This window comes from Haliaeetus albicilla, chromosome 7, assembly GCF_947461875.1.
Source record: "Haliaeetus albicilla chromosome 7, bHalAlb1.1, whole genome shotgun sequence".
Taxonomy (NCBI): domain Eukaryota; kingdom Metazoa; phylum Chordata; class Aves; order Accipitriformes; family Accipitridae; genus Haliaeetus; species Haliaeetus albicilla.
The window spans coordinates 2077751-2086207 of NC_091489.1; the positions used below are offsets into that span (position 1 = coordinate 2077751).

At 47.2% G+C, this 8457-nt stretch overlaps 1 protein-coding gene across 2 annotated transcripts; it reads left to right on the forward strand.

Moving 5' to 3' along the window:
• Window positions 1–55: 55 nt before the first annotated feature.
• Window positions 56–7908, forward strand: CWC25 (CWC25 spliceosome associated protein homolog). Of its 2 annotated transcripts, none has more exons than XM_069786426.1 (10): window positions 56–73; window positions 1307–1479; window positions 1699–1935; window positions 2646–2715; window positions 3245–3372; window positions 3614–3683; window positions 4175–4365; window positions 4933–5019; window positions 5616–5777; window positions 7044–7908. In XM_069786426.1, exons 2-10 carry the CDS (start codon window positions 1445–1447, stop codon window positions 7156–7158), a joined length of 1095 nt encoding a protein of 364 aa, XP_069642527.1. In that variant the 5' UTR covers window positions 56–73; window positions 1307–1444; the 3' UTR covers window positions 7159–7908. The 2 variants fall into 2 exon arrangements, with proteins under 2 accessions (XP_069642527.1, XP_069642526.1); XM_069786425.1 differs by lacking the exon at window positions 56–73 and adding an exon at window positions 798–947.
• The last annotated feature ends 549 nt before the right edge of the window (window positions 7909–8457 follow it).

An 8457-nucleotide genomic window follows, 5' to 3' on the forward strand; every position in this document is an offset into this window, starting at 1 on the left:
TTGACGATCTTTTCCAAGCATGAAATCAGACTTTCACATCTTCCCCTCTCTTCTCTTCTCCTGAATACTGCAGGTAGTCTGAGCAGAGGTGCTACTGGTCTCGTTTTTCCTGTTTGAGTAATTGCCATTACTTTGAACAGTAATCAACTGTGTAGAATAATGCCTTTGTAGCAGTGGGGATCTGTGCCGCAATGCCTTCTGAAGGGAGCTGGGGCTGTCATGTATAAATCGGTGTGTGGTTGGGTAGCTGAGGTATCTGGCTTCTGCCCGCCGCGGGGCTCGAACCGGCAACCTCCGGAGCCGCAGTCGGGCGCTCTACCCCTGAGCCGCGCCCCCGGCGCGGGGCTGTCGGGCGGGCGTTTGGCGGGCGGAGATGGCTCAGGGGCAGCGCGCCGGGCTGGGGACCGGCAGGTCACCGGTTCAACCCCCGCAACCCACCGCCCTCTTTATCAACGCCATTTGGCACCACAGGAGACAGCTTTCGCTCGGGGACACCCCAGCTGGCGCTTCGACTGGCGCCGGCTGATGGCGGAGGGGAAACCACCCGCAGGCCCGCTCCGTACAGCGCCGGCCGCGCTTGGGGTACCGCACCCCGCAGGGACAGCAGCGGAGCCCCGCGTACTCCACGCCGTCCGACTGCGCCCTTGCCCGGAGAGGTCACGCTAGTGCTTTTGGGCTTTATTTCTGTTGGGGTTTAGTTCTGGGGAGGTGGTTTTCTTTCCCTACCGAACGGGAAGCGCGCCGGGGCCGGCCGTGCCCTGCTCCGCTGCGCCGGCTCGGCCCGCCATCTTGTCGGCGTCCCCTCAGCGCCGCGGCGGAAGTGACGCCTGTGAGGCGCGCCGCGCGGAACAGGCGCCGTCGTCGACGCGTGTTGATGACGCCGGTGGAGGCCCGGTAGCCGCGGGGGAGGCGCTCGGCCGGCCGCCGCCATGGGGGGAGGCGACCTGGTGAGGAGCGGCCCGGTCCGGGGGGAGCCGAGGGGGGCCGAGGGTCTCCCCCGGGGCTGCGGGTACCGGCCTGGGCTCGGGCGGGCTGGCTGGCAGGCGGGCCAGGGGCCCGGGAGGCGCGGGCTCGCCGGGGCCTGCGGCCGTTCGCCGCCCCTGGCAGCGGGTCTCGGTGGCAGCGGGTCTCGGTGGGGGTGGGAACGAGCGTGTCCCGTTCTTGGGGGCTGGACCCGGGGGTCGGAAGTCTGCGGGCAGCCCGGCTCTGAGCGGGCCCTTCCCCGTGGCCACCCACCGGCGAGGGAAGGTGGCCGGTTGTTTAACGGTCCCGGTCCGGTGTGTCCCCCTCCCGCCTTCTCCTGCAGAACCTGAAGAAGAGCTGGCACCCGCAGACCCTGCGCAATGTGGAGAAGGTGTGGAAAGCCGAGCAGAAGCATGAAGCCGAGCGGAAAAAGATCGAGGAGCTGCAGCGGGAGTTGCAGGAGGAGCGAGCACGTGAGGAGATGCAGCGATACGCAGAAGACATGGGCACCGTCAGGTGAGTTGGTGCTGGTGCCCCCCAGACTGGTGGTAACTAGCGCTGGCCATTCTCTGGGGCCAAGCACTGTCTGATGAGGTGGTGCAGGGTGCCCCTGAGAGAGCCATCGGTTTAATGTCTCTGATGATAAAAAGTTTCCACTTACCTTCATAAGCCAGTGCCTTAAAATGTAACTTTAGAACCATCAGAAGGAAAACAAGATGTTCTTGTTTGCAATAGGAAAAGAGAAGAGAAGTTGGAGTGGATGTACCAGGGTCCCGGAGGCATGGTGAACAGAGAAGAATATCTTATGGGTCGCCCAGTGGACAAATATGTCTTTGAGAAGACAGAAGACAAGGATGCAGGCTGTTCCAATGAGACAGGACTTCTCCCAGGCTCCATTTTTGCCAAGACGGGTGCTAATTCTGTCCTAGATATGGCAAACAAAATCCGTGAGGATCCGCTTTTCATGATAAGGTACTAAATGTGGAGCTGAAAGCAGTAGATGAGGCAAAGCATCAATATTAGCAACTTGCCAAAAGCTGTTTTAATTACGTTGTAAAGACTGCTGTTGTGTCTGTTCCTCAAAGCTACGTCTGCGTGTTTGAGAGCTCTGGGCTGTAGGTGGCAGTTCTGGCCACAGAGAGGTCGCTAGCCACTTATGTGACTGATAGGATTTTAGTTGTGTGGTCTAGACATGGCAACATAAGGTCAAATCATGTATTTGAGCCAATTTGCTGCTTCTGGATAATTTTGCTGACTTGATTTCAAATTTGAGATTTCGTCATCTGAACGAGCTGATGATCATCTCATAGATCATCTAGCTGTAAGTTGGTAAATAGATATAAATGCAAAGATTGTTATTCCACATTGATTTGTCTCTACCAGCTTAGCTTACCCTTTTATGTGTGTGTGAATATATCTGGTCTGCTCTGAGAGTTCAGGCATTTATTAGCATTGTAGGCAGATTGATGGTAATGGAACAAATATTTGTTAACCCTACTAGTTGCACTCTTAAGTGGAGAAGAAAAAGGCAGACTCCTCTTTAGCTGGATCTGTTTTGCTGAATGTACAAAACTTGCCTGTTTTCCTGCTTTATATACTTTTAGAGCTTGCATTTGATTGGTATCCTTCATGAGAATGTGATATTTTCAGTTGTTTGAAAATACTTTTTTTTTCTGCTTTAGAAAGAGGGAGGAGGAAAAGAAGAGAGAAGTTTTGAATAATCCCGTTAAAATGAAGAAGATCAAAGAATTGGTAGGTGTATCTCAGTGGTCCTTTACAGGCTCAAAGCAGAGAGTACACTGAACTAAGGCGAGGATCATAGGTCAAAATTAGTATTGTTTAGGATAAGGAGCTGAGTTCTAATTCCTGACTCTTTCACAGAAAAACAGAATAAATTCAGCTTTCTATAAACAAGGTTCTGTATCAGTCTGTCAGCAGGAATTAATTTCTCTTCCTTTCAAGTTCAGTGTTATTTTACTCTTCTTGCTCTTCTGGTGTGCTTGTGTGCATTTTTTTAATTTTTATTTTTTAGCTAGTGATTAATTGTTGATTTAGTACTACAGAGTGATTGCAGACATAGAATTTGACATGCACTAATACCAAACTGACACTAGGGAAGACTTTATTAAGCTCTTTGGTTTTGAGAGAGGACCTTGTTAAATGGTTTAGGTTTTGTTCAGGAGCCTTTCCACAGAGAACTCTATTACTTTGCCTTGTGATACTGACTCGCCAAATGTAAAGACAGTAATTATTACTAATGAAATGGTGTCTTGCTTTATAGCTGCAAAACAGTTTAGACAAAAAAGAGAAGAAGAAGAAGAAAGAGAAGAAGAAGAAGCACAAGAAACATCGACATCGCAGTTCTAGCAGTGAAAGTGACAGCAGTGATGAGGAGCGAAGCAAAAATAAGTATGTTTTGAGGTTTTGTAGTAAAAATACCATGTTTCCTGGTTTATTGTTTGTTTTTCCTGTCTTTTTCTAATCCTGTCTGAGTTTTATCTTTCTAATTAATGCTCTTAATTTGCCTTAATGTTTATATGTTACTTGATGGTTTTTGCATCATTAAATTATTTTTATGGCATTTTAACGTTAAAAAAATTGTATTCTTGAATTTCATCTGTTCAAAAGTACTATTCTGTTTTCTCTTTAGGTCTCAGAAGAGGATGCACAGTTCCTCCTGGAAACCTGCTCCTTCCAAAGTCCCAGGATATGGTTTACAAGTAAGTACGTGTGTTTCACACAGCTCTCTCAGTAGCAAGTGCCCTGAGTTAGAGAAGAGCAGCAGTTTTGGCAGTTTGTTGCAAGACTGTTTCACCAGCTAGAAGAGGATTATGAAGGGGACATGATACAATAATGTTCATACTCAATTTGGAGCCATCTAAGCATTGAAACTAAAGTTGTTCAGATCCTGGTAGGACTTTTGTCTGCTCTGAATTCATGTTAAGCTTTATTTAGTTTCTCTTAACTGAATTACCCATCTGTTCAAATACTCTGCTTGACTATCTTGGCCGTTTAGTTTACTGAACATCATACAGAAATAATCTTTTTAGACACAGGTGTTAATAAGAACCTAGGAAGTGAGATAAGTGAACACAGACCACAGTGTACACTCCTTCCTGCACTTAGCCTTGTCCGAGGTCTCCTCTGTGGCCTTACATTGTCGTTGTGCTCCTACAAGGGGTCTCTCCTGAAAGACACTTTTGAATTCCAGGGTAGAGACTCTGACCAGAGCCATAGGTCTCGGAACTCTCCAGCTGCCGGCCAGGAGAGGGCCCCCCACAAGCACCGGGATCGCTCCAGGTCCAGGAGCCAGTCCCGCTCTCCTCAGAGACGCTCTACCAAGAAGAATTCAGAACAATTTGGATGCAGGGGGTCAAGATCTCCTTCTAGACACAGTAAACAGTGAGTGTGGCTAACCTGGATAATGTAAACCTAGGGCTGCTGGTGGGGGAGTTCTCTAGAATCAAAATCCTTCTTATTCAGTCTCCTACCACTTTAGTGTTCTGGCCACATTATTTCTCAGTTGTGGATGTAAAGGCAGGAGCTATGCAGTTGTGCAAGAGTACAAAAGCACACAGGTTAGCTTGTGGAGGGGACATGCTGTCTGCAATTGCACTCTTCACTTGGGACACCCTCTTTCTAGGTACACCCTTTAGGTATTGTTTTATTTGGGCTATTGTTTCTCTTTAAAAGTTATTCATAATTGTTGAATTATCTTTACTAAACACTGATAAAATCAGGTACTGGGTATTTATTGTTTGCTGATTAAATAATTAACTGAGTAAAAATAGATAGAAATTTATAGTAATTAGGAGTCGTCAGAATTTCTTTTCAAAGTGGACAGGTAACAGTCCTGCAGTTATGTGACATGTCTTGGTTTCAGAATGTATACAGAAAATCTGGGGAAAATTTAGAGGTGTGATGATCTATGTTCATCTGTACTAAAATGAGGGTATTTCTGGGTTACAGACATAGCAGTCGGGATGAGAAAGGAAGAGCTAGAAGCCCTTCCCCTAAAAAGAGCTATCGACGGCAGCATACTCCAGGTTACACAAGGTAAGCAAGATCTTGTCCCTGTGCTTTTGGATGGAAGTTGCCCAGGTGATTGTGAAACAGCTGGGTATAATCTGTGAACCAAATTTTATTCTGTTAACTAAAATAGATTGGATCGAATATCCAGAAAGTCAGACGGAGAGTCCTAAAGTGCTGGGTTTGATGCTCTTGAGCTTGATTGTTAGCTAACACCTTGGACAGCTTCCCAAACCAATTCACGTGGTTGCTGGTTCTCCATGCGTCTTGCATCACTGTGCAAGGCAGTAATGTGAAGTCACTCTTTGTCCCGTGGACTGTTAATTAGAAGCATTCTGTTTCACTGTCATCAGGAAAATATGACCTTGACAGCATCATCTTACCAGTCAATTAAAAACAAGAAGGCTGAAAAGAGGGAGAAAACAGACTCTTGCTAGGGGCGTGGTAAAGCAGAACATTTAGACATGTACTTACAAGCTTTGCTGATTGGCTGCCAAAGAAAAAAAACACATTAAACACCCCTAATTTTGGGGGTTGTAAATCATCTTAAAGAATGGAAAGCAAGAGGGGGGTGGGCCCAGCGTGCTATTGATTCACAGCAGTGGTGTTTTCTACACGAATAGAAGGATCTCTCCAGAGGAACTAGAGCGTAAACGCCAGGAAATGATGGAAAATGCCAAGTGGCGGGAAGAAGAGAGAGCAAACAACCTCAGGAAACACCGAAAGGAGGAGGAGCTGGAGCGAGAACTGGAGAAACTTGACTCCCGAGATGGGAAGTTCTTCAAGTGAGTGTCTTTTATTATCTGCTTTTTTATTCAAGGGAAATATAGGCCACCGCTTCTGAGAAGCGAGTGATGGCCTCAACTTTTTGAGATGTTTCAGACGATGGTACAAGATCCATCTCTGCTGTGTTTTACAGTAGAACTAGTGAGATCTACTGTTTCCAAATTCTGTTCTTAACCCAAAAGATTATTATTTCTATGATGGCCTTGGTCAGACTCAGAAATCAGTAATGAGTTATTTTTTGCCAAGCTGTAGATATGTCTAGTAGCGTTTTACATGCAGATATTAAAGTTCTCTGGTTTTAGGAGCTTGCAACAGTTTTAGGCCTGCAAGTCCACTGGGAGTCTGTGTGCCAAGAGCTTGTGGGACTGAAACCTGTGCTCAACAAGAAATAAGACCATTTCTAAACACAGGTGGTAACTTACTGTCTCTTGTGCACATGACAGGCAAAGGAAATTGGAGTGGCGCAAGGCCTTCCAGAAAGTGCAGTGGTATGTAAGAAAGATCCCATGGCAGTGTTATGTATTTTGGAGTTGCTGCAGCATAGTATTCTTCAGGCTCTATAAATTAATCAGAGGAGAATGTATACTTAATTCCTGAAGCTGCCTAGAGCTGGGATCACATAATGGTGGCTTAAAATCACGATAGATTTTCTCCACGAGGAAACTCTCTTGTGGAGAGAGAATTTTGTGTGTTCCCTGTGCAGAAGCAACTGGTTGAGCTAACAAACTGTGTTTATTAGCATGTTGTTTGAAGAGGGAGATGAGCACGAGGAGATCACTCAGAAAGGCACAGCAGTGTGATCTGAAGTAGTAAAAGAAAGTGAGTGGCCACAAGGATCCCTTCTCTCTCCTGTAGCTATCGTAGTCATTTACAGCATGAGCTCTGGCATTCGGGCTCCCAGAGGACCGCTGCCCTCAGTTCAGGAACACATTGCTTTTCCCTCGTTTGCTTCACAGAAAGCAACCAAGTCCCCTGTGACGGATGCATTTGTAATTAACGATTAGTTATATTTGGAAGATGGAGGAGACTTGAGAGCTACTGAAAATTTATTTCTGAGCACTGACCTTAAATAAGGCATTGAATCTGTTACAAGCCAAACTAAAAGGTGTTCAGTTCTTTCATTGCAGACTTTAGTAGGAAATAATTTGCTGTTTTCTCTGTTAGATTAATTCAGGTAGATGACTTGAGGGTGGTGAAACCTGCTAGAAATGGTCTAATGTTTGGAAAGAGATTCTAATATCTTTCTTTGGTTCAATTTTCTGCAGTCGCTTAAAACTAGAGAGTGCATCTACTTCCACCCTAGAAGATCGGGTGAAACGCAATATCCACTCCCTTCAGAGGACTCCCGCTGCCTTGGAAAAAAACTTTATGCAGAGATGAAACTTGTCCTTCCTCTGCTCCTGTGCAGAAGTTAAATGGATGCTTATTCCCAAAGGTGAGAGGCCTCCAGCACAGACTTGCTGCTCTCTACAGGAACAGTTACCATCTCCCAAAGAGGCACTGGATTTCTGTGCTGCAGCCCACAGCGTGTTCTGGACTTCTGGCATTGTGAACACATTTGTAATGAGTATGACCTTGCAAGCAAACCTTTGCTGGAGAACTTGTGAGCCTTTGTATTCTATTTTTAATGGATTGCCAGATCTCTTCCTTCTCTCTCCACCTTGACCGGTGTCATTTTTGTATATTGTTATTACCAAATTATGCCAGGTGGTAACTGCTTTCTACATTGGGCAGATTGTCCGAGCTCTTTATATGACGGAGCAAAAGACCTATTTTTGTTAGTCCTTAAAAATCGAAGCTGAACAAATTCATATGTGAGTTAGTTTCATGGAATTTGATAAAGCTACATGAGTAACGGACAAAATCCTGTTCGATACTGTCACCAGGTGTGGGTTTGGAGGGTGGCGTTAGACGAGTCTGCAAAATCTCTGTAGCCCGTTATTTGGTTGCTCACAGATTTGAATGGTGTCTCACCCAAAGGAAGCTGCTCCGAAGGGAAAGGAAAAGTGAGCAGAGCATAGCTGATACAGCAAATATTTCTCTGGGATTTTGTAATGTAAGTAATGTGTATATGTACAGCAGTGTAGATTTTTTTTTTTAACATTAAGAAACTTTACTGTCATTTTAAAATGTTCTTTGTGGCTTTTTTGGGGGGGCAGGGGCAAACTTCCCTGTTAGAGAGAATGTTTTGGGGGGGCCCGGGGGGCCGTAGCTGGCAGTAGCGGTCCCTTCTCGGGTTTATCCTGACTCGCCGCAGGACCCGGCCCCGCTGCCGCCGGGACCCGGGTGGGCTCCAGCCCCGGCCTCTCTCCTCGCCCTTTAAACGGCGGCCAGTGACGTGTCTAGCAGCCCATTCATAATTCCAGGCGCCTCGCTGCTTATTGGCCCGTTCAGAGCGGGGCGTGGCGGGGGCGGGTACGTCACGCCAACCGGGCGAGACCATCTCCGGGAAGAGGAGGAGGGAAGGACGCCTTCTTTCCCTCTTTCCCTTCTCCCTCTTCTTCCGTAGAACCCTTTCCGTCGTTCCCTCTCTCAGCCCAAACCGCGCAGCGGTTCTTCCCCGTTCCTGCCGCAGCTTGAGTCGGAGCGAGCCAGCGGCCGGCGCCGCGCTCCCACTCCTTCGCATCCGCGGCTCCCCCTCCTCGCCCTGGACATGGTACCTCCCGCTCCCCACCTCCT

Coding starts and splice junctions, on each gene's coding strand:
- CWC25 (XM_069786425.1), top strand. Junction 1,480..1,698: donor GAAGACATGGGCACCGTCAG/GTGAGTTGGTGC, acceptor TGTTTGCAATAG/GAAAAGAGAAGAGAAGTTGG. Junction 3,373..3,613: donor GAGGAGCGAAGCAAAAATAA/GTATGTTTTGAG, acceptor TTTTCTCTTTAG/GTCTCAGAAGAGGATGCACA.